The sequence below is a fragment of the Ambystoma mexicanum genome, chromosome 8 (assembly GCF_040938575.1).
Source record: "Ambystoma mexicanum isolate Mex_15411 chromosome 8, UKY_AmexF1_1, whole genome shotgun sequence".
Classification (NCBI taxonomy): Eukaryota; Metazoa; Chordata; class Amphibia; order Caudata; family Ambystomatidae; genus Ambystoma; species Ambystoma mexicanum.
This window is the reverse complement of record NC_090929.1, coordinates 323999695-324025829: the sequence shown is the minus strand read 5'-3', so window position 1 is coordinate 324025829 and position 26135 is coordinate 323999695. Positions and strand designations below refer to the sequence as shown.

General features: G+C 48.0%; 1 protein-coding gene across 2 annotated transcripts in view; it reads right to left on the bottom strand.

The window, feature by feature from the left end:
- The window catches only part of ABCA2 (ATP binding cassette subfamily A member 2), a 1079583-nt gene extending 1059855 nt beyond the window's left edge, over nt 1–19728 (bottom strand). For both annotated transcript variants that reach the window (XM_069609742.1, XM_069609743.1), the window contains exon 1: nt 18963–19728. In XM_069609742.1, coding sequence (XP_069465843.1) covers nt 18963–19028 — 66 coding nt within the window. In that variant the 5' untranslated portion in view covers nt 19029–19728. The remainder of the gene's footprint in view (nt 1–18962) is intronic.
- Between the last annotated feature and the right edge of the window lie 6407 nt (nt 19729–26135).

Genomic DNA, 26135 nt, shown 5'->3' with positions numbered 1-26135 from the left:
CCAGAATAAGTGGGAAACCTGTCCCGGACGACCTAGACAGACAGAAATCCCGGATTTCTCACGGATACCGCTGTCTCACGATCAAAAGCTAAAATCGGAGGCTCCTTCTTTCATGCTATGTCCATTCTTCGCATCATACCAAACCTGACGTTTCATCTAGCATCCTGTAACAGAAAGAGAGGTTGCCCCCCACGCCGCAAGAGAACAGGAACGACAATTTCACTAACAAAAGACCTTTTTATCTGCAGGATAAATGATTTCAATTCTTCATTGCATTATTTGAAACTGAATTAAATCAACATGGTTTCACGAGTGTTCACCAAAAAGAAAAATGATTGCATTAGAAAACATTATGAAATAATGTTGATTTATTCATCATTTCAAATAATGCAATGAAGAATGATGTAATGTATCCCAAATAACAAGGTCTTTGGTTAATGTGCGCTCAGAGAACCAAGCTAGACATTCCCCCAGTGCTAGGAAGGCGTGATTAGGACAGCCTTTCCCTAGGCTTCGGGGGCCACTTGTTGAACCTTCTACAAAGAGTACAGAACCCTGCAGCATCAATGATGGGAGACACGTCACCCTGGCACCCCAGAATCGTCAGGTCAAATGCAGACTCCAGTTCTAAATCCTTTGCATCACCCATAGGTCTTCCACGGCATGGACCACAACGTAACCCTTTCATCCGGAAAGAACACCTCACAAGCCCAGATCGGGCCAAGGACAACCGTAACACAAAGAATGGGTCACAATCAGTTTGGCCTCACCCCCAGGAGCCATAGCCAGCATGGGTTTTGATATTCTTGCTACCAGTGTGTCACGGTTAGGGTACAACCTCCATCGACGAGCCCCATCAGGTCGGTCTCATCTGTCAACATGCACAAGGCACATCAAGACCTCCTCACAAGCACTTCCTTGGAGGGGGCGGGGGCAAGAAAAATAAAATGAAATTCGCCCAAATACCAAGCCTCCCCACAATCATCATAGGAACAAAAGAAAGGCAGCCAGGACTACCCAGCATAATAAATCCTCAGTCTAAGACAACTCCCACCCAATGGCACACAACTCCTCTTCTTCCCACCCCCCCTTATACTACAAACATGGCTCACCTTTACACAATGAAGCTGAATGTATGCTGGCATCCTCGCCCCAACTCGATCTTCAGCTGAGCCGTGCTCTCCCTGCGACAGATCCACCTCAATCACACGTACACCCCACAACTTCCAGACAATCCATTGACCGATATACCTAGGCTAGTGGCCCCCGAGGAGGTAACCAACACCCAGGGTGCCTCTCCGGAGATAGGGATGCCACCAGATTCACCAACGGCATGCAGGAAACGCGTACTTCCAACCCTTTCCCTTCCAGATTCAGGCCACCTAAATGGCAGAAGTTGTGCAAGAAGAGAACACTCTACATTACAATACAAAATAAGTCCTCAAAATTGTGATATAATAATAATAGAAATAATGTCTCGGAATGTGCACTGGCCACTAGCAATTTTGTAGTAATAGTGTACTCTTGGCCAGTTAAAAATTGCGTGCTCAGTGCGTGTGAAGAATTAAGGTAGTGAGTAACTTTTTATGCCTGGCTAGTAGCTTCCAACTTGAAATGTGTGCCCTTTATTAATATTATAGTTATATAGCATGAATCAAGCGTGGGAGCAATGGAGCGCTGAACAGCAGGACAGTCTCACATTACCAGGCAAGAGTGTTGAGGGGCAGACCGTAACGCAGTACGGTGTGTTTGCACCGCACAGCAGCACTGCGCTGAGTTGCCAATAGTCACCCCATGGCTGGTGAGTAGCCTCGGAGTCAAGGTAATGCCCTTGAAACATGCACTTAAAAACCTGTGTCGGTTGGTATGGTGCCTACAACTTGATGTAGCACAGGTGTCTAGGGTTTTGTCATCAGTCTACATTGGCCACTACAAATATGGAGCAAACTTGTTGACTGCTCTAGCTGCTGGCACTCATATCCCTCAGAGCCCTGTGCCCCCTCCAAGTGGGACCAACCCTAGTATTAAATCGAATGACATCCTCAATGCATTGACCAGTCAAAGGCAACGGCGTGGAACAAACACTAATCTTTGGCCACAGTATCTTTGCATATGAAAAGGGGACAACTGGGGGGAAGCGGGGGCGATCGCCCCATGCACCCAAGCAGTTCAGAATGCGGAAGAGGCCCAAGAGTATGCTGTAGATGCTTGAGGGGTTATAGGGAGGCGGTGGAGCTGATAAGCTGATAGAAGCTGCATTATGGGTAAGCTAATATGCAAATGGGTGTAGCTTGCACTACAATTTGAAGTGCCATCTTAGAAAATAGTAGCCATCTTGAAATTGAGGCCTGGTGCTGCACTGCAGTTAGGACAGGCATAAAACAGAGATGTGTGTGAATGTAGAAGCGAACTGTAGCCTGGGCGGTGGTTAGAAAGGCGAAACCGGCAGGGACTCAAACCTCTCATTGTTTCATACTATTAGCACATGTAACCCAAGAAGAATGAGCATAGCAAGGCCACGAGGGGGCTGGGAGCTCCCTGGGCACAGTTATCCCAGGAGAAGGAGGGGGACGAGCTTCTGATCTACCCCAGCTAAACCTAAAAGATATAGGACCCAGATGCCCCTCTCCCAAGACCCCAGAATTCCAGAGTATCAACCAGGCCAAGACCAGCGAGCATAAAACTGTTAAGACAGCCATTTCTCAGAAAGATCATAGCATGATATCCTGGGCACGTGTGATTTGCGCTGAGAGGTTCTAGAGAGGGAAAGTAACATATTTAAGCCCAAGGTGAGAAGAGTTGGAATGGTGCCAACACTTCTGGGATCGAGCTAGGTTTTGTAACACAGTGTGACCTTGAAAGTATCCTCTGTGGCCTTGTCTGCAGTACCAGGTGCACATTAGGTCACAGAGAGGGCTTGCTGCGACTTGTGCTTTGAATTGGTAATTAATGGTTGCAAGCTATACGACGTGCAAGTAAGAACCCCACGTGGAAGAAGACGGAACGGAGATGCTGGGGCCAATGACCTGGCACCCCTTATGGAGCAGGACATCTATGAATAAGGTCGCACCAACCAGCTACCTGAACCTGTAACCTATTTAATGTATGTCAGCTGTGATGCTTTCCATCTTCATAAACGGTCGCCCATGTTGGTTTCATCAGAGCGCTCTGTGGCAGCAGATTTCTTTGCTGGCGCATACTTGTCTTTTTATGGAAATAAACCTTGTTCTTCTTGCAAGAGGTGTGCTGGGCCTTTTTCCCCCTAGGGGGTTGTATTTTTCCTGGTGTGAGCGTTGAGGGGCTTCTCTACACAACTCCTAATGGTGTTAGTCCCGAGCATCACACAAAAATCACTTTCTAGCAATTTCTATAGAAATGCTCGGCCACCCCACCACAAGATCCCATGCAGATTTGCACCGTCTGATTGGATCATGAATATCTGTGTCAGTGACCTAATGGGATCCACACTCCTTTAGGGCGCAAACTAGGCTTCTGTAGTCTCATATGTTCATCGGATCCAAGAAATCGCACCATATTTTGTCCGAGGGTTAAAATATCTCAGGAGATATAATGGACACTGCAGATTAGATTAACAAGCATTGCTCAAGCCAACAGTTTTGGATTTCGTGTAGGCCTGGGAAAGCATTTTCCAGGTCCTGCCATAATAGTGCTACCTGGCCATAAGATGGAAACAGCTAGAAAATGGTGTTAGATAGGCGCTGCCAGGCACCTATGCCCATACTGGTGCCAAGCCTGTTGGTTTGACCAATATTTGTGTTCAGTGGGAATTTAGTGCACATCAGTGGCTAAATCACACTTGCTTAAGACATTTTCATTAAACCAGGAGCTGGGTTATACCTGCAGTTTAGCCAATACCTTCCAGAAGGCTGCTCAGAAAGTGCATGGGTTATATCTGCAGTTTAGCCAATACCTTCCAGAAGGCTGCTCAGAAAGTGCATGGGTTATATCTGCAGTTTAGCCAATACCTTCCAGAAGGCTGCTCAGAAAGTGCATGGGTTATATCTGCAGTTTAGCCAATACCTTCCAGAAGGCTGCTCAGAAAGTGCATAGCTAGCGCAAAGAGTTCCAGTGTTTGGGGAGGAGCAGGTAGCGTGTCGGAATGTGTATAGCGACATTCATAGCCATGGCTGACAAATGAATGGATACAAATCCAAACACCACACACATGCTGGGCGCCCCTCCTCAAATCCCATCTCTTTCCCGTCTTCACTTTCCATGACAATAGTTCCAGGTGACAGGCAGCACTTGCAGAAGCAGCACGTAATAGCTGAAACTATAAATGGCAGGCGGCGGGGGTCAGAGAAGCAACAGGACCTATCCCAATTGAAAACAGCGATTGGAGACCTTTGAATGGGGTGAAAGGCTATCGGATTTCAGGAGGAGCACCAGCCAAAGATTCCCTGCTCATGTTGGGAACAGGAGTTTGCCAAATGGCCTTCCCGTTGGTAGGAGCACCGCCATACAGAGGGCACAGCAACGAGGACTGTAGCCACGTTCCATGCACAATGCCCATGCCCCAAAACCTTCCAAGGAATAGCAGGTTTGGCAATAGCACTGCTTTGCTATAGGAGGCGCGCCCCCCCCCCAAGCCACCCCAGCTGCAGCACTAGGCCAACCTAAATCCTGCCACCAACGGTCTGGGACCCTTATTAATCAAACGACCTGTGGCCCCCACCATACCTCACATGTCGCCATACATGACATGGAAAATATTTTGACTGGTTAGTTGAGCTGATTTATACCGCACGCGGTTTCATGGTCTCCAGGAGGCCCCTCTGTCAGCTGGACAGCTCCATAACCGCCTCCTCCCCCCCGCCCCCGGTCTGAGGAGGAGCAGATTGTGACCCTCTGTGGTGGTAAACCTAGCCTGGAAGGTTCACTTTTAAGTCCCATCAGACGAGAACGGCTACAGGTGCAGTTCAGGTATAAGATAAGATAAGGTACATGATCAGACTAAATGGTTTCGTTTCATCCTAAGGAATTGGAAAATGCATGTGAAACGAACTCTTGGAACCGCGCTGCTTAATACGAAATGGGTCAGTAATGGAAAACGTCATTCAGTCATTATGTAGCTTAAAATATCCCCTGCCACCCCTCTATGAAATGAACAAAACTATATATATCTCACACGCACTGTCACTCTTCTAGAAGGAAAAGATCATTCTGAGACTGACAGTGGCAGAGACGGCCACCATCCTCCCACTATGCGGCAAAAATAAGAATTAGCTGATAGGCACGTGGGATCAACAAGCACAGATAAAACGCAGAATCTGCTGGGGGCGTGGTAAGGTGCTAGCATGGGATAATCGAGTCGCACGTTTTACTACACAGTGTATCCAGCTGTAGAAGGAACCCCAGCCCACTTTCATAGGGCACACCGCAGCCATCCTGTGTTGCACACACAATTGCTGTCTAGACCAGGGGCCATCTTCTGGCAACACTCATTGTGTAAACAGTCCTAGGAAGGCACAAGACCATTTTTTGTGCTGGTGCACCAGTGCAATCAGCCCACCCTCCAGTGGGGTGAGGGAAACATCGAGGGATTCGACCATCGGCACAGGGAGAGTGCGCTCGCCTGGGCTTTTTTCTTAAATGAAAATGAATGATGGGAGTCCAACCTCTGAGAAATGAGTGCGGCCATTCTGCACCCATTTCATCTGCTTCCCGCACCGAACACATAGTCCCTGTACACTGGGAAGACAAAGCCTACAGGCGCTGTCTAACCCCTGTCATATTCACATGGAATGTGACAGCCCTGGGTACATCAAAGCATTGCAAGAAGGAGGAAGGAACACTTTTCTCCAGCCTTGAGCTGCCCAATTAAAATATCAAAGGCTCCATGGATCTGCATTACTTTGTTCTCCGGCTGGTGGCAGTGCATACTAATAAGAGATAATTGAGGCAAGCCTGCCGAGTGGGCTTGGTTGCCGGAGAGACAACAGGAAGGCGGGACTAACACCCCTTTAGTGTGCAATGTGTCAACTTTAAGCAAGTTCCCACCCCTCTGTATGAAAGGCAGTGAAATGCATGCCTGACTCCACTATTTAGCGTAGGCAAACCCCTGCAGAGCTGACCCTTTCAGAGGGGAGAAGTATGTGGTTTGGGGGAGACAGGAAGTCTGCTCCCAGAACATACTTCAAGGGAAAACCTGCGCTTTAAACAAGAGTCACAGAGGGCTCAGTGAACCAGAGAGGCACTTTGATCTACATCAGATGTCCTGTTGCAGAGCACTCTGGTCCTGGCCTCGTGCATAACAGAAGATTGTTGGTGGGGACCCAGGAATTGTTCATTAAGGTGGGCTTAGCCTACATCAATCGTTGGGGCCAATTTGGCTTTAAAAGAGGGCTGAACCCCTCACTTAGCAGATCATCTGAAGACTTCACAAGGAGTAAGAAGGAGGACTCATTTGGACCCGAGCTGAAGGTACAGTCTACCTTAAATCTTCCACCAGTGAAGAAAGGCCAGGAGTTTCAAGAGGGAAGCACAATCCCTCCCCCTAAACATGTCCCAGGGAACATAGGGAGATACCGGACTCAGAGGATCCGTCCAGAAGCTCCAGAACCGGTACCCAGACAGCACACAGCGTGCCCTGCTAGGTTCTGACAGCAAGCTTCCTAGGTGGGATGGGGGCAATGCTGCCGTGCCGCCCAAGGCGAGGCAGGGTAACTGATGTTACCATGTGGCAGGCCTGGGAAAAAGGCAGCCCCCAGACCCCCATGCCTGCTCCCCCCCCCCCACGGACACAGAGACACGCAGTCTCCAGCATACAAAAGCAAGGGAAGGGTGAGGTGTTAACAATCACCTCACCCTTCCACTAAGCAACAAGGTGCTAAGCAACCGGAAGGTATCTATAAGGCAGGGCGCAGGGTCAAGGACCTGCCCCGCCTTCCTGGGGGCATAGACAGTCAGCTACACCAGCCTGGGGGCTAGACTACACCTCCCCCACTATGCACATCAAAGACCCAGGGCTCCCCTGGGTCTTATAAATAAGAGCAGCATGCTCTAAGAAAACACTACTTGTTTGTGGACCCTGAACGGGACCCAAACAAACAGGAGGTTCGCTGTGCACTCAGCGTCCTCCAATCTTTGTTTCTTTACCACAAAAACCACCCACCCTACAAAAAAAGGGAGAAGAACAAAGAAAGACACTGTACAGTGACCACTACAATTCGTGGGACAATAAGGCGGCACGGGCCAGAGGGGGTAACCTCTGGACCAGGTGCCCAAAAGTATGATGATATTATGATATGTGATTATTGTTATTCCATAACCTTATCTGCACAATAAAATCCTACGGCCTTTTATTGCCAACACTTGACAAATGTGTGCTCTTGCTTATTACTGGTGAGGTTAAGGGTTCGGCCCATACAATTTGCATATATATGGGTTCAGCAATTATGCTGGAGAGTCTCTGGACAAAGGACAAGGCCGTTGCCTGCTAACACCCTCCTGAGCTTTGGGCGTACAACTTGAAAGAACATGGGCCCTGTAAAGAAGCAAGGAGGAGTGCCACACAAGCATCATCCAGCATCCATCTTTTGAAGAACAATTTTGAGACAGTTGAGCCACATCTGTCTGCACCGCTGACTGTTGTCACGCTGCAGTCACCAGAGACATCTGAGACACCTCGACCAGCATTTCTGATCCGCCACCCAGCACAGAGACAACAATTCTTTCCCCCCGAGCCGGACAGCCTGCAGACGTCCGTCCAGCCTCGCTTGCCTAACTGCCTGCCACCTGGTACCAGCAGCCGTCTCCTGTCACCAACTCTGTCACAAGGGCCGCAAAGTGCCCTGTAACTGCCTCTATGCTGTTGAGCACCAGGAACTTCATCAGCAGTGGGTACATTGTGGTTCTGCCCCCCTGGTCCTTCTCGAAGGCCCCTAGAGTCAGTTACGACTCTTTGCCAATTTGGTGCTGGAACCAAATCATCTTAAACTAAAAGACGAATTACTTTACCAACTAACCTCTTGTCAGTATCCAGAGTGCATCCCTTTCCTTTGTGAAACTGTCTGTCTGCTGTGTTCCTTTACAGGGTGGGTTGTAATTGTAGTGTGCTAGAACTGTCTGCTATAGTAATAACAAAGTAGATATTTTTATACAACTTTGACTGGTCAGTCCCTTTTATCATTGGCTAATGTATTTTTGCTGTGTTGCAATTAACCAACGATCCACAACCTTGCAGAGATAAGCCTGCCGTTCCATCCACGTTACCAACATTGGACATGGAGATCTAATAATTCACTTATATTCCAATCTGTTCGGATCACTTCTGGTGAACCAGAGGTGTGGGATCGATAGGTTACTTAGAAACCGATATTCATCCCTAGACTACTGGTGCCCTGGAAGTTGATTCGTCACACAACGCCCTTCTGAAGTAGTGCAAGAGGTGCACAGTGCTGATTGCACCCAAGGCCCTTCTCAGGCCTGTTCTGCGCATGCAGCCATATAGCAGCAACACGCCTAGTCCAGATAACGGGAGCCTGGAGTGGGTGCAACATGGCGGGGGGCACCAGGCATTGACATGCGCGAGGTGCAGCCGAGAGCCTTCCCAGGCCTGTGGCATACATGACCTGCTCCCGCTTAACTCCTGCAGTATGCAGCTCGTGCCCCGCGCATTCCACAGCTGAGCACCAAATCGAGCTCGCCCCCCATATGCAATACCCCAGAGCTGCCGCCACATGACACAACAATGGCTTGTGACTGAAACGCGCCAACATGGCACGGAGACACTGGGCCCTTGTCCGCCTGTTGGCACCGAAGAGGTCGGGCACTGTGCGTGCTATAATTGATGCAGTGTCTAGCGTTCATGTTTACTACGGACCGTCGCTTTTGCGTAGACGAGGGATGGTAGGACTTTAAAAAGCACCCCGAAACTCTTTTCACTTGAAGTGCTTAATGGCATTTTCAAGTTAAAGAAAAAAAAGACTATATGCTTCTTATGTTACCTTTTTTCGGCCGTTCTTTAGATCTAACACATATAAATATATATTTTAACAGGGTCAGTAAATGCTTAGCAGGTGGCAATTTTACGTGGGTGATTTGCAGCACATCACAAACAGTGCACCTGCCTGGGATATCGAGGAGTGGAGGAACCACATCAGACCGCGGCGGCATGCACCCCATTCCCAAAAGGCCAGTGTGAGCAGTGGCCTTCCATGACACCCGTCAGCCCCGAGCCCGTGACGGGCTCAGGTCAGCAATATGGGAGTGCACCGGCATTAAGCGCCTTGGGATGAGCAGTTCTCACCCCAACGGGAAACAACAACCTTCTGCGTTATGGGGCCTCACATAAACAGGCAACAGAAGATGAAAAAGGAGGATGGGGTCGGGCAGGGCAATGGGCCTTAATGGCAGCAATCTGGGCAGGGTGTCAGGACGGGTTGGGTGCGGCTCTTCAAAATAAAACAAACGGAAAGGTACTAAAAAGGTGGAAAAAAGGGGGGTGGTGGGTCAGGGGGTTGCGGGTGGAGAGCTCGGGTCTGAAAGAAGCCCAGAGCCATGATGTTCCCGCCGGAAGAAAGATAGCACTATAAAAAAAGGGGCGGGCAATGCCCAAATGCATCCACCCCGACGTATGCCTCCCAGCTTGGAAGTCATACGGGAAGATAGCTCAGGGGCAACGTGCTCACCTTGGAAGCAAGATGACACAGGCCCGATCCCTGGATCGGCGCTTAGAAACCTCTGGGTGTTAAGCGCGTTATGAATAACCTATCATATCAGCATGAATGACCTGCCATGAGCGACTCTGGATGAGTCTTCAGATAGTCCAGAACAAGGCCCTGCGGATAGAGTCTGGAGCTCCACTCTTCACAAGGATAACTGACCTTCACAGAGAACTGGACATCGAGATGTTGGACGAACATCTAGCAAAGCTGAGTAAGAACTTCTGCCAAGGACTGGATCAGAACCCGAACCCTCTGATCAGGAAGACTCACTGCAACCACTGCAAACCCCTTCGCCCGCTACCCGTGGCCCATCACTGCGAAGACCCTACGAAACCAGCCCTACTGTGACAAGTCCACACAGACCAAGAAGAATCCTAACCCACGACTTCATAATCAACCCGAGAAGATGGAGTCATGAGGCTCAAGCCTCGGCATCCAATAATCACTGCTGATGGATAAAATCTATTAGCAAGAAGAAAAAACAGCCAGCCCAAATCTATCTCCAGCAGCAAACCCAACTCTGTGCTGAGCTTGTTTGCTACTTGGAGCCTTGTTGCCTTTTGAGCTCACGCTCATAAGGCGGCAAGTCCGAATCTCAGGAAATTGCATTTGGGGTGCACAGGTGGGCAGCACGCCCCAAAAGAGCAGTTTATCACACCTCACAGAGGCGGCAGGAGGCCACACAAGCAGCAGAGCAGTCGCTAGAGCTCGAATTCGCCAGGAGGCTGTCTTTCCGACTGGAAGGAAGGGGTCTTTGGGAGTACACAGGCCCGGTGCTCATAAGCCTGGAAGTGTTTTTGTGCTGGGGAGTGGCATGCGGGTGACAGGTGTCATGGATGACAAGTATGATATGACCGGGAAGACAGTAATGACAGTTGCAGGGATGAGGAGACTGAAACCAGGATGTGAGGTGGAAAAACTTTGGCCACAAGCTTTATTTTAGTACCAGCCATAGTGCAAAAGAAAAACCAACCATAACATCACATAAGAAGGATAACAATAATATATTTTGGGGACAGAGGGATCAGGTGAGCGGGGGGTCCTAATCCCAATTAGGGCCCGCTCGAGGCTGATCCCCGCCGCCATTCATATGAAAGCTTGTGACAATTGTTTGGCCACAGCGTGTGAGCTGTGACTTGTTCATACTTTGCTTGGCTTTTGGAGCAGGTTCTGCCTACTTTCTCTTTCCTTTCCATGTGAGGTGGGGAGGTGTGCGCTTATGTGCCTTTCATTGATGTCCAACCTGACCAGGTTTAGCACTTGCGCCGTCGCTTGCTCACAGAGTGATTTTTACTGAAGTTATGGCTCTTGATCCGCTTTTCTTTACAAAACAATCCCTGTTGTGGAACGAATTCTTGCAAAACTGTAACGGCATGGTTACCTGCCGCACGCCTACTAATGAAGTGTCGAAAAGGGTGTTATTTACGGATGCTGCAGGCAGCAGAGGTTTCGGTGCCATATTGGTCAGAAAGTGGTGTGCAGGGCTGTGGCCTGGTGCAGTGGCACCTGCACAAGTGGACCAAAAATATCACACTGCTGGGGATATTCCCAGATATGGCTTGCTATGTTTGTGGGACAAGGGATTGAGCAACAAAGAGCTGGCAACATGATCAGATAACATGGCAGTAGTACAAATGTTGAACAGGGGACTACCTCATGCCCTCTGGTGCTAGAAATAGTAAGGGCAATAACAAAAACTGTATTAAGTAACAATATGGTGTTAAAGGCCAGGTATATCGCCGGCCAGGTGAATGTTGTCGCTGACGCACTGTTCCACTCACAGTGGGAAACCTTCAGATGCCCAACACTTGACGCATAACTGGTGGGGCAGCGGTACCAGAAGAAGCATGGGCAGTTCTGGGTAGACACCGAGCAGGGCAGGGCAAGTGACACGAGGCACAACACCTTGCAGAGGAAACACAACACTGACGGGTGCCGCACAGCGGACCCAGGGAGAGTAATGGTGAATCTTGCCGAACATGCCTTAGCCTCAATAATGGCTAGTCAGTACAGTAAGTTGCTAAACATGTTGGGAATCACAAGGAGCGGGGTAAATACATTTATAGAACAGGCATTTTTCCAAGGCAAAAGGACGTCTTGGGTGGTAGTTCACATGGCAGCGGTAGCGTACTTCGTCAAACTAGCAGGCGGGCCGAATCAACACACAGCCCCCTAGTAAGGTACGCTCTAATTGGTTGGGCTAAGATAGAAGGGAGCAGGCTGGATACTACTTTCAATAAACGGACTCGGTTATTGCACAGCTCCGGCACCACATGCTCTAGTATGTATAAATCAGCGTTCTTTAGGGCGTCCTTCACCCTAGCATACTTTGGGGCCTTCAGAGTAGGCGAGCTGGTGGCAAGGAACATAGCAGCGGGAACCCCCTATCAATGAAAGATAGGTACAGCGTTCTTTCAGAGTACATTTTTCCCCAAAAAAAAAACAATATATAGGGGGGTTGGAAAAGTATATATAAAGGGTTGGGGGGGGTTGGAAATAGGTAAAAAAATAAATAGGGAATGGGAGTTTGGGGGCAAACCCCTCCAAAAATAAAAAATCCATTTTGATGAGTTTTTTCGGCAAAAAAGGACTCTAGAAAAAAAACATCTAAATTACACCCATGGATGAAATTACATAGAACCTAACCATATTAGCATAACCATATTAGCATAAGTAGAGACTGAATGGCTATACTATCTAGAAAATCTTAAACGGATCAAAGTGGTAAAGGGAGGATAATAAAGCTAAGGCCATATCTTATCATATTATATTTCATAGAAGGAGCAGAGCACTGCATGGGCGTAGGACATGGGGGGGGAAGGGGGGACAAATCCCCCCCCACAATTTTAAGTGGGGGGCTCCCAAGTCTGGGGCAGTACATTTTACCACCCCCCTGGGGGCAGATGGTCACACACATGTGCCATCTGCCCCTAGGGAAGGTGCAAAACAAAAATAAATATATTATAGGTTGTTTTGGGTGGGGGTGGGGGGCCCACTAGACCACCAGTAATGTTTGTGTTTGAAAGGGGGTGGCCCTCCCCCCACCCTATGTGGATGAAGGGGCACCTTATGTAGCCCTCCCTGGTGGCAGATTTCTGCCGCTAGGAAGGGGTAATTGAGATGCCCCCATCCATTTGGGGTGAGGGGAGAGGCAACTGCAAATATTGGCAGACCCACCCCAGCCACCAAGCCTGGGGCAGTACATTTTTTCACTCCCTGGGCGCAGATGGTCACACACAGGTGCCATCTGCCCCTAGGGAAGGGCAAAACAGAAATATATATATTATAACTTGTTTTGGGTGGGGGTGGTGGGCCCACTAGACCACCAGGATTTTTTGTGTTTGAAAGGGGGGGTGGCCCTCTTCCCCAACCCTAAGTGGATGGGAGGACCTTATGTAGCTTTACCTGGGGGCAGATTTCTGCCCCTAGGAAGGGGTACATGAGATGCCCCCATCCTTTTGGGGCGGGGGGGGCCACTAGGGGTGTCACGGTATTAGTTTTATGACGGTACGATAACCTTCTTGCCAAATGATGGTATATCATGGTTATCGCGGTGTAGCAGGTGGAGTTAGCTAATCTTAACAAATACTTTCTAAAAAGGTCATAAATTGACAGATTTATCATCATAAACAAAACCAGGCACCCAGGGCCAGAATTGGGCTTTTCAACATACTTTCCACTGAAATGCCCTGCTTCCACCAAACACAAACACACGTGTGGAGAGGGGGAGGAGGGGCGGCTGCAACTGACAAAGCAAACTGAATAGCTTTTCTTAAGTGGTCATTTAGGCTTTTTGCTCCCCCACTGGCTACTGGTGAAGATGAACATGTTGCCATCTTCATAACCTGCATGCCACAGATCAATGGAGGCTATACACACACACAAACTATGGCTGCCTTTCCAAATCAGATTGAAAAGCACACTTAACGGTATGAACGGTATAACGGTATAAACAATGTGACGGTTATTATTGTTCAATTAAGTGGTTCACGGTATCTTTAACGGTATACCGTTATACCGTTACATCCCTAGAGGCCACTGCAAATATTGGCAGAGCCACCCCCCAAGCCTGGGGCAGTACGTTTTGCCCCCCCCCCCGGGGGGCAGATGGCCACACACACATGTGCCCATCTGTCCCTAGGAAAGGGGCAAAACAAAAATAAAACAAATTATAACTTGTTTTGGGGGGCCACCGAACCACCATGGATGTTTTTAGTGGAAAGGGGGGTGGCCCTCTTCCCCCCACCCCAAATGGATAGGAGGCATCTCATGTAGCCCTCCCGGGGGCAGATTGCTAGCACAATCTGAAAATGCGATTTTCGTGCATTTTCTGGGTGGAGTTCGGGAGCCGAGTGGACACACCAGGACCCCCTGTATTTCCCCCTCCCCCAGACAAATGCGGCCTTACTGTCAGCATGGATTCTCATGCTGGAAATAAGGAAAGGGACTCCTCTGGGATCTGCTTGGAGATGAAACCTGGTAAAAGTGGGCGGAGTTCAGAGAAAGTCAATGTCAATTCCACCAGCAATCGCTAATTGCGCAAGGTATTTACACTCTTCCAAAGTCGAAAAGCAATGTGATTTCACCTGCCTTTTATGCTAAAATCTTCCTTTTTGTGGTGTAAAAGTAAAAACATGCGCCAATGGAAGTGGTCCACTCCATGCAGTTTTCTTTGCGCCTTGATGCTTGGGGGTTTTGCGTGATGCTACACATTTAATAAATAAATACATTTAACATGACCCCAGATAAATGCCAATTCATGATCAGAATGAGTGAGCATGGCATGTCATTGGTGAGAGGATGTCCTGTGCTTCTTGTGTGCGTTGGAAAATGCCCTCAATTGCCATCTCGCGTTAAGCAGGTGCTTAAACCCACCAGTGTGGATTGCACAATAATAAATCGACAGAGGTATTTGAAATGGCCAATTTTGCTCTTTGGGTGACATTGCCAAAGTGGGAGAATGTTGCCCAGCATGTGCCACTTTCTCTGCGGAGTGAATTGTGCCCACCCCGAGGAAGAAGTGTGAAAAACCCATAAGGGCACTGTGCCCTGCTCTTTCTGTGTGCGTCTTCCCCACAGGGCGACAGATGCCGACTCAGACATGGGTAAGTCTCAGGTGGCAAGCCTGTACTCTAGTTGATCTGGCAAAAGATTCCAGACCTCTGAGGCTGATAACATTAGTAGCATTGAGTTACATGCCCCTAAGACTAAAAGGTAATCGCTTAATTGCAGCTGGAAATTAGTTCCTGGCGTGATCAAAATGTCTTGTCCAAGTGTGACATCATCCCCTTCATTTATAAGCAATATGTGTGTTCTCGCGTTTCTTCGTCCACTGAATTACTGTTAGAAACAAAGGCAAGAGTTGTGACTCTTGTGTAGGCATTAGAAAGGCAATATGCTGTTCTTCCAATATTGGCTAGTTTTTGTCCTCTTATGGCCAAGTATAATGATCATGGCAGTGACTGGCAAATGGCTTTCCCCTGCATACAGAAAAGCGGAAATAAGAGGCCAATTCAAGGCATGGAGCAAATAGAAGTTAAGACAGACTGCAGCTGCCATTGCTGTGTTATGGAGAATATGTTGAGTGTTCAAGCAAGGAGGTACGTATTAAAAAAGTAAGCAGTGAGACAAGGGAGAGAAAAGAAAGGCCAGAGTGGCTCTTTGAATAATGTAACAGGGCAGAGGACCCATGCTCTGCCATCCTAGTAACATATGAGAGAATCAAATAGATCAGGCTTTGCAGCAAATGTTAAACAAGAAAGGAACAGAGTCCAGCTCTGCATTCAGAATAAAAAAGGCAAAGAAAGGCTAGGCTCTAAAGCCAGCATGTGATGGAATAAGAGGGACCAGACTCATCGTGAGAGGCTGGCCCGGCCCTCACAAGGGCACTAGAGGGGCAGCCCACACAGCGGTCTGCCCTCTGGCCACCCTCCTGGGTCCACATACACCCCAGCTACTAGGCATCCCCTGGGTCTGACACATCCGGCCGCGGATCTGGGGAGCGCTTATAAGGGGTGGGCTTGCGATCGCTCATCCTCCTTGTTTGCTGTACCCCCCTACCCCCAGAGGACAGTCAAAGCAGCAACATCACACACCTGGTCCCTCTACTCCCATAACAGGGTTTACTCAGAGGTACAAACAAGATTTCCTCTTTCTTTGAAACCCCCATCTTTCCATACCAAGAGACACACACGTCTCCTTGCCCCACACAAAAAAGTAGCAACTTGCAGTTGGTGGAAAAGGCTTCAACTCCTTTATTTGGCAGGAGTCCACTTACAGGTGATGTGCCTCTAAACAAGCTGGCGTCCTAGCTCTGGCCCACTGGAAGTAATTGTTATTTCCTCCTCTCTCTTACCATGAGCTCATAGTCAGATGAAAAATCCAGAAATGCAACATACAAAGACCTTTGCTGCTGCATCCTTTAATGTTCTTCTGTTTTCTTTTCTTCTTTTCTCTTGTTTTATACAGTGATATCTGTAATGTAATCCGTACTGCTATTTTAATTCTAATTTTGTGAAAAGTCTAGTTCTTTGACTAAAACTCAATAAATAAAGCAAATTCCCCAAGATGTCCCTGTCCCCACCAGATGTTATGTGTCTCCTACGCCCCTGGAGCACTGCTCCATTTGCATCACGAGAGGATTCCTGCAATCACGGCCACAGCAAGGGGGACTGGGCACTCAGCAGGTTCCAATTCCAGTCGGTCCTAAAATAAAAAAAGTAATTAAAAAGTAGGGCCACAGAATTCGGAACCTGCTTGTTTCACATAGTGGCGGCAACAACCTCGTGGCCGGGGGACTGGGCCCCAAGGTAGTTAAAAACATATGGGGTTGGAGATCCGACAAATACATCTGGAAAGATCTGGTCTAATGTAGCCTATTTCCCCACACAGGTGAAGGCCTGTTCGGGTTAGCATGGTTTGCATGGTTCGCGGGCCACTCATTTCTAACTAGAGCCGGCAGGTGGCTGGAAGACATACACCAAGGCCTGCATTTCAAGGAGGACAATCACCACTCGGTGGATCCGTTGGGAGGACATGCCCGAAGGTTTTCAGACCTAGTTGGTTTCAGAGACCCCCGAAAACCTGTAGTTCTTTCCTCACCAAGCTGGGGAGGAAACGACTATAAAAGGAGAAGTGTGACTCACTAGTTGGCATAGCCCACTGCTGGAGGGATACCAAAATCCTCTTGTCACAGATCGTGCGCAGGAGAGACTGGCACAGGGCCATATACAGGAAAGCGGTGGAGACATCCAAGAGAAAACTAAACAAGGCCCTGGCAAGATTTTGCACACAAGTTGTGTAACTTCTATTAGGCAGGGTTTGTTGCCACGGAACCCACATTTATTCCACAACGATGGGGGGCACTTATCAACAAACAAAAGGCATACAGATGTTCACGAATAACATCTTCAGGGCACTTTCTGGAAGAGGCCAAGGCTACTTTTGGGGGGGAACCTGAGCGGCCATGGACTCCCCTCAGGTGTGACGGCACAGGTCACTATGGAGGATGCCCACTCGGCAAATTGGGTGCGCCAACCAAGAACCAAAGATGAAGGTAAAAGACCGAGGAGAACAAACGTCCCCTTCGCAAATGGGACTTGGCACCAGCGCTCATGGACAATGGCAGAACACTGCTGGGTCCAACAAGGAGCTCTGTCATTGGCCGTTTCTGGCAACGAGGGCACATCGCTCCTCCTGACCGCGAGATGCCCAAAAGCATGCACTCCTTGTGTTGTTGCATGACTTTTTTTCTTTGAATTGTTATAAATAATTTTAAAAAGCCTATGGACAAATTGTTATCCCAGAAAAATTACTGTTGCAGATGGGTTCATTAGCAGTATGTGATTTTGGGTCAAGTCCTTTAAAAATAAAAGTGGAGGGTCTCATTAATATACCAGTTGAATTTGGCGTCACCATAAATTAGTATATCAAACTGCCCTCTAAAAAAACTGGAGGGGACCCCTAAAAAAAAAAAAATTATAATAATCAAAAAAAGGGGCGGCACTGTCCACTTGCATGTACCCTCGACTTACTTGAGTCCTGTTAAATAATACCCATATTTAACAGTATTACATCCCTACTCAGCTTAATGTCCACTGCCACAGAATGCGGCTCCCCCGCCCCCATGTATCTCAAGGGCACTGGCCCTTAAGCTTGGGGAGCTGTCCACAAGGTAGAGAGGAGGGAAAGCGGGAAGAAAGGCGGCCATACGGCACACCATCCCTCTTCCCCCCTGACCTCTCCTGTTGCAGGACTCCCAGGAAAAGCCTGACAGGGAGGGAACCCAGGACCCAACAAAAGGTGCCAATAGGTGGCTGGCACCAGCACCAACAACCCAGTGACTCTCCCCCTCTTCAAAGGGGGAGAGAACACTCAAACAATAGGAGACGGGAGGGGCAGGAAGCCACTCACATAGGTGCTAAGTGGCTGTCGGCACAGGTCGGCCATTTGGGTGGCCAGTAGCCAAATGCTGGCATTGCTCCAGTCCCCAGGACCTATTTGCCCAATGATATGATAGGTTATTTATAAAGTGCTTAATACCCAGAGGTTTCTAAGAGCAGACGCGGGAGAGAACCTGTGTGGCTCTGTGTCATCTTGCTTCCAAGGCGAGCATGTTGCCTCTGAGCTATCCTCCCGAGACTATATAGGCAGGACTGCTGAAGTAGCCCTGCAGAATAAACACTCTGACGTTCGCAGACCCAGCTTCTCATTTGCCCGGATCCCACCCACCCCTGGAAAAGGTACATTTGGGCAAGCACAGGACAACGATCATTGTCCATAAATCGAGGAACAGAAAACAGGAAAGGCGGCATAGACCTGGAAGGAAACTGCCATCAGGCTCAGGAGTGCTCACCAGCCAATGTACAGGTCCCAAACACAGGGGCCTGGGAGCTCACACCGCGGGCACCCTGTGAGCAAGGAAGGGCAGCTCCCAGTTCCCGGCGCAAGTGCCCAACAGTACTGCACTATGATAACACTGCACACCTGTCTGTTGAGGAATACCCATAATACCAAGTTATGTATGTATTAGTACTATGCTTAATAAAAAAAAAGCCACAGCATTTTTATTGCCAACACAAAACAATTTCTGCGTATTGTTTTATGTATTTACTGTGAAGAATGTATGACCCTTACTACATGTGAGCTGGAGAGACCCCCCCACCCCCATGCCCACCTGGCGTACACGACACCCTTAAGCGACACCTTGCTCTGCACTGTGTGCTGCATACACGATCACACACGCGGGGGAGAACATGAGAAACAGCCACTCACTGGACTTCTTCTCTTCAGGGTGACGTTCTTCCAGAGCAGGAGGTGCAGCTGGTGCAGGAACCCCATGTTCGCACCTTGGTTCTTCAGCAGCGTCTTCTCATAACCGATCTCCCCCGCTGTGCCGCCACCTGGTTGCTGAGCCAATGCCCGCCCGCGGTGCCAACGCAAGGCGGCTCAGGCTCGGAGAAGATGCCCTAGCCCATGTGCCAATACCCTGGTTGAGGTTCCTGCGCTGGGTGAGGTACGGCACCCGGGGTCCTGGTATCCCAGGGACAGTCCAGACTCCGCGAGACACCACAGTCTGGGTCACCCTCGAGTGACTGTCGCCCGCGCGCCCCGGCGAGTCACGGCTTGTATTGTTTACAATTTTCGTGGTGCTGATGGATGGCACAAGAGGCAGCAGGGAGCGAGGAAGGCAGCTCGCCAGAGCTCAGGTGGACCAGGGCTCTCCGGCCGGACAGTGGGACATGCCTGTGGATGGCCCGGCGCCGTCTGTGGCCGCAGGAAGGGCTGGAATTAATAGCAGCCTGCCCTCCAGAGCAGGCGGGCAGGAAGCAGCTGCCCCAGACCTGATCCTCACAACACGTCGTAGGCCCCGGGAAGACGTGGCGCGGAGCCCTGCAGCTACATCAGGCCGAGCCCCGACTCTAAGGCTCCCTTCCCTGCCTGGGGTCTGATCAGCTGTGCGGCCGCTGTCCTCTCCTCCTCCCCGACTGCCAAAGCTGCTGCTGCTGCTGCTGCATTGAATTACATCCCTCCCCGGCTCTCTGACACTGCTGCTGGGCTCTGCCCCGCCCACTCTTAAAGCAGCAGCGCGCACGCCACCTGTCCGATGGAGGGAGCTGCTTCACCCGTGCCACGAGCCCTGGCACAGGGGTCATATACCCGGGTTTCATACCTCCCTCCATGTGCATTCAGCGTCTATGGTCTGCAGAATATCCCTGACATTTTTAATAAGTGAGCACGGACCTCATATTTTGCTAAGCAAGGGAGAGCAGCAGCTAAACGCCCAGGCTCTTTCTTTGCATTCTGGTACTTGCAGTCCTGGATAGAAACCATGAAAAGCAGCTCTAAGGGAATGCAATCAATACTTTTCCAGACGCCCCCTATTCAACCGCCCTTGCCCCCGCCCACTAGTTGCTCGGGACGTTCTTTTAGGAGGGAGGTTTCTGAGAATCTACAGCATTAGTGCATGCTGGTTCACGTGCCATTGCAATGTCCCCATTCACTCCAGAGACTATTTGGACAAGCATTGGCAGTGCTAACTGTGTATCCTTGTGTGAAGACATGGAAAAGGCATTTGTCAGGCACCGCAGTAGAGCTATTAAGTGGCCATCAATAGTAGCAGCTGCAAAATGGTGGGAGCACCTGAGCATATAATGTGCCTGGCAATTGCCCAATATGTATACACACAACAATACTGTTGGCATTGCCAATGCTTGGTTTTGACAGGACTGCAGTGAACGATGTGTATAGTGCGTATACATCGAGTGGCTGAAGGCCGACCTGTTTAAGACATTTGTATTACACCAGTAGCACCTTTCCAGCTCCAATTAAGCTATTAGCTCTCAGAAGACTGATTTGGAAAAACACTGGCAGGCACTTCGAGCACAAATATGAAAGTAAGGCTTGATAAAGCTAGCTCATAGGGATCCCAGGTGGGCAGGGAGGGACAGGAAGTGTGTCGGAATGGCTGTATGGATTAGCACAGGGATGGGGAGTCACTGAGTGGGTAAATAATAAAACAACTCATACAAGTTCTGTGTCCCTGCTCCAATGCTATGTCTCCCTAGCTGTACCCTAATGCAATAGTTTAGGCTAATACGTGGTGCTTTAGCACCTCCTTATAGCTAAAACTAAAAGTACAATTCTATTAAAAATAAGGCTGCTTTCCTCCACACTCTTTGCAGACCGTATTGCTGGCTGGCAGTCATACAGTGCACAATAATCTCATTTTACTCATTGATAAACCGATTCATGACCAGTGGTGGACTGGGTACCAAAAGAGGGCCTGGAAATAATGTTCAAAGTGTCCTTATATTGCACATTTTCACCAAGCCCAAGCCCTTTCCCATGGGAAAATTTGAAAATAAAATAGGTTACTGCACAACACAAAAGAGGCCCAATGGTGCAGTTGCCTACCGGGAAATCTTCAGAGTTCCCTATAGGCCAGTCCACCCCTGCCCATGACCCACAGGAACGACGTCAGAGTCAAGACAGGTTAAAATCCATAATCCACATAGCTCAGCAGCAACCACACTTTCCTTGAGCTACCTTACCATATATTACAAACTGCCTGCACTGATGTGCATGGATTGTTTTTTAAAATAATCTCTAGTCTCTATGCAGTGTGCATAGAGAAAATGTATCACCTATCATAAAGTGCAGTGATTATTTTACCCGTGCTTGAGAAATCCCTGCAAGAGGTTTTCGTTAGCCATTGAGAGCAATTCTCAGCCAAGCTGCTGCCCTTTATAATTATAATTATTTATTTATAACCTGCTTAATAGCCAGAGGTTTCTAAGCACCGACCTGGCGATCGAACCTGTGTTTCTCCGTGTTGTCTTGCTTCCAAGACGAGCGCAATATACAATTAATGTGACAGTACCAGCATGTAAAATGATTGTATGTCAGAGCACAGTACACTACAAAGACAATGGGACTCATTATAAGTTTGCCGGTCTGGGAACTACAGTATCGGTAAGCTTGCTGGTACCGTAGTTCCCGGTCCGGCAAATTACGAGTTGCGCTCGTGGCTGCTTTTCTGCCTGCCAGGTCGGTCCTGACGGGCAGAGCGGCACCCGCGAGCACAGCATGTCGGATGCACCGGCACCGTTATAAACGGAGCCGGTGCAGCCAACCTCCCCATTGGGGCTGAATGGGAATGGGGAGCATCTTTGTTCCGGCACCCACAAATGGGGAATTACCGGGTCCAGCAGTGTCGTAACGACCCAGTAATTGCCCCTTCGCGGGCACCGAAAAAAAAATCACACTTGCGGCAGACTTGCCTGTATTACAGGCACGGCTACCGCCGATGTCATAATAAGGCCCAATGTTTATCCAAGCACCACTTGGACATGCAGCAGTGAAAATTAATGAACAAAGAAAGACTGCCATGAATTTAATTTCAGGATTGCAGGGTTGGCACTCACTTTGCGAAAAACATCACTTGCTCAGGTTCAAAGAAAAAAGTTTTCAAGATTCAAATAAATACCTTTTAGTTATTTCTTTCAGAAAAAAATAATTCTCAGTGGGGGAAATGAACCCTAGGTCATCAGTTATTTTCTATGGGTGGTGAGAGGGAGCACTGCGCTTAGAGCCATGCAGCGCTGGCCGCATGGCTGTCAGAGAGGTGCTCCCTCTCATCACAGGAGTGTTGCACTGAGAGCCATGAGGCGCTGGCAGCATGGCTGTCAAGGCAGTGCTCCTGCTCGTCACGGGAGTGTTGCACTGAGAGCCATGCAGCGATAGAAGCATGGCTGTCAAGCCAGTGCTCCTGCTCCGTCACAGAAGTGTTGCACTGAGAGCCATGCAGCACCGGATTATTCTGTGCATGTATTAAATGATATATGAACTAGAGTCCAATTATTCAGCATTTAACAAAAGAAACACTGTAAGCATGTATGAATACTGGTGTCAGGTGTATTGACCAATGTTTGAGTTATTATGCTGCAACATTTGGTGCTGTGGGCTTAGAAAATCCAAGATGGCCAAAATGCCCACATTTGCGCCAGAATCCAGGAAAACCGCACAGTTTTGCGCACACCAAAATGGTCGCCTGACCTGCCACCCACGAGTGCGAGCATGATGGGCCAGAAGCGCCATGAGTGAAACGTGGTGCCAAAGGAAAAACAGCAGTGCCTGTTAGCTCAAAAAGCGCTTTGAAATCACCTTTGTTTCTCTGAATGCAAGCTGAAAAAGCATATTTCAAACATTGCAAGATAGTTAATACAGGAGACCATTGCCAGACCCTATCCTTTGGCTGCACACAGAGCGAAATCAGTGCAAAGGAATATGGTGCTGTTCAAAATCCGTTTTAATTGATGTAATAAATTGCTAAAATCATGGGCACGAAACCACCAAGCAAAAATCCAACTTCTGGTTGGGTGTTCTACAGTACTCTACTGCAGAATCTACATCAATACAATGTTAGCAAGGATCATATGCCATCAAGTAAAATCCCCTTTTTGAAATGCATTCATTCAAGACAGCTGCCAAAAAATGGGTGCAGTACTGGTGCTTGACACTGACCGGCGCTAGCGATCTAAACTCTGACAGGAGACCTGTATTTTCAGGGTCTGAAAAGAAAGCTGAGTCAGCTGGGACTTCAAAGCCTTGCTGGTCAATGCAAATTCTTCACACCTACTGTTCCCAGGCCCTATACCAGAAGGCAGACTGATTTAATTAAAGGTTCAACAGGCCTCTGGCCATGGGAAACCTTCTGCTGCCCCACCAAAAGGAGATCACACCTCTCTGATTGAATCAGGGGAGGGGTACCTGGGACTGCAGGGAAACAGAACAATGAACTTCCCTTGGCTCAAAGCAATTGCTAAATCAGGGGGGTCGTAAATGGCTTCTTCTTGGAAGGAACTGGGAGGGGCACTTCCTCTGTGACCCAGCTGAGCTTGGAGGCGGGGACGAACAAGGAATTCCTCCTTGTGCTTTGGGACCTAAACACGCCCATCTGGGCCAGAGCATAATTTTAAGAAGATGGATAATTCATAGTACGAAATAGTCAAAAGTATATAAATAATATCATTATTCCTGTGATTTTTCTGTGCACAGTTTAAGAGGTGTTAGGACTCTGTACGATGTCCTGAGACCGAACCCCACGATTTATTAATACTACAGACACTGTGCTTACACTAGAGAATTGAAAACTTATTTTAATGTTCCCAGAGAGAGGGTGTACCTCCGGGGAAAAACCGGATGAAAAACCAATATGGCGAAACCCACTAAAAAGCGCAAAATGTTGTCGTTTCGGGACCCAAGCTCGCAGGAACATGGGACTTGAACAGAGAACTGTCTTAAATTCATCCGTGATGTGTACATGTAGTATGAACCACTTGTGTATCTGGGAAACCTGTTTGTTATGAAAAATCTATTTCTAAGTGAAACCAAAGGGGAGTGTTCTTTCTGTATGCCATAAAAATGATGCCTCATGAGACCGGATGACTCACAACTCCGTTCTCCATTCAGAGGACAGAAAATCCGCTAATTTATCAGGATCCTTAGTGGGTTGGGCATAGAAAGTCAGCCTTCCCACCCACTTTCAAAAGTCATAAAAAGAGCCACTGAGACCCAGGTATTGTCATTCACTTCCCACTTCAAACTGATTTCTTGTGAAGCACTTTGACGGACGACTCCAGATTCCAGAACTTTGAAGCTGAGGGCCTACTGCAAGCTGAACTCTTCTCACTTGGCCTTCCAATCTTGCAAACTGATTTTACCCCAAACTTCCAAGGGGCACATCAGAATAAAAAAGCCGGGCTGTGCTGTTTCTGCTTCTTTGCCAAGACCTTTTGCCAGAACCAGACCCAGAGAGCAGTGTTGTATCCAGAGCCCACTTGATCCAGAACCGCAGACCAGACCAGACCGCTGTGCAGTGCCACGAACTTTTGCCAGAACCAGAGATCCAGACCAGCAGTGCAGAGCTGACCCAGATAGCTGTGACTTCAGAACCACGCGCCAGAAGTCCAGTCTAAACCTGTTGACCAGATCTTGACGGCCTATTTCAAATTTATAGTGTGAGTATCCAGCCAGAACTGTGCAGAACCAATCTCTTAGTCTAAAATAATCTCATCCCATCCATTTCAACCTATTTAGAACTGCATAGAAATCATGTGTCCATTCTGTGGTTTCAAACCTGTGAAAGTGTCATTTGTCATTTGAATCTTACTTTATTTCTGAGAATCTACCTCCACTAAATCATCCGTATCTTTTGAACCGCATGTCCTAGAAGCGAGATTAAACTTTCATTTTAAAGCTAAGAACCTTTTAGTTTTTCCATAATCCCGATCGACGCGATTCCATCATTGCTTTTCCTTGAAACCATAAACGTATTCTCTGCTACCTTATCCTTTCTATACTAACTCCTCACTGATTGAAAAGAGTGTGCAATTGTAACATTACCCATTATTGATCAACATTATATTCATAAGTGTGCTATCAAATATTAATTTATTCATAAAAGTGTGATATATGTATATATTGTTTAATTTTTCAAATAAATCTTTTACTTTGCAAAACAAACCTACTTCTTGGCACAGTGAGGTCAGGGGGATTCAAAGAGAGGGGCGTTATACAATATAAATAAGGGCTTCCCTTAGGCATCCCAGACTAGGCATTGACTTAGTTGGAATGCTGAATTGGAGCCACTAATGCTGGGTTTCAAAAACAATGTAAACGTTTATGTGCTGTCTTAAATCAAGACACCATGCCCTAAAATACCTTTTATCGAAGTAACAAACCAGATGTTGTTTTTCAGTCAGGCACACATCTATGTTGTTAACACCTCAAAGACGACATTATAGGGTCCATTGAAGTTAGTGTGGGAGACCTAACATTTTATCAATACTTGGAGATTAGTTACTTTGTAAAACTAGTCAGGTGTTAAGAACAGGCTCTAAAACTGCCCTGGGATTGATCAGTGGAACAGATATCTCTAGAAAATGCATGAAAATAAGGGAAGTTTAATCTGAACCTGGTCACATCATTAACAAGAATCCAAGCTTGTTCTCCTCTAGTGGTGATCATTAAAGTGATAACATTATTTTCCATTTACCATTAAAACCCCTGTTAAGAGGAGAACTCTGGCTTACAGATTTCTTAAATCAAGTGACCAGGCCCTATAAAAAGACACGATTTCCCAAGCAGCAAAAAAGGTATTGCTATTCAGCCATTCACACCTCTATGTTGTTAACACAACAAAGACCCAAGAGCGTAATCTAAGTTAGTGTGTAATACCTAAAGATTCAGCCATACTGGGAAGTTAGTTATTTTGTATAACTGGTAAGGTGTAAGGAGCTGGTTGTAAAACAGCCCTGGGACTGGAATGTGGAATAGATGCCTTCAGAAAAAAAACACAAAAATAAGGACAATTCTAACCAAAACCTTCACACATAGTTAATAAGAATCAAATCATGTTCTCCTCTAAAGGTTATCATTCCAAAG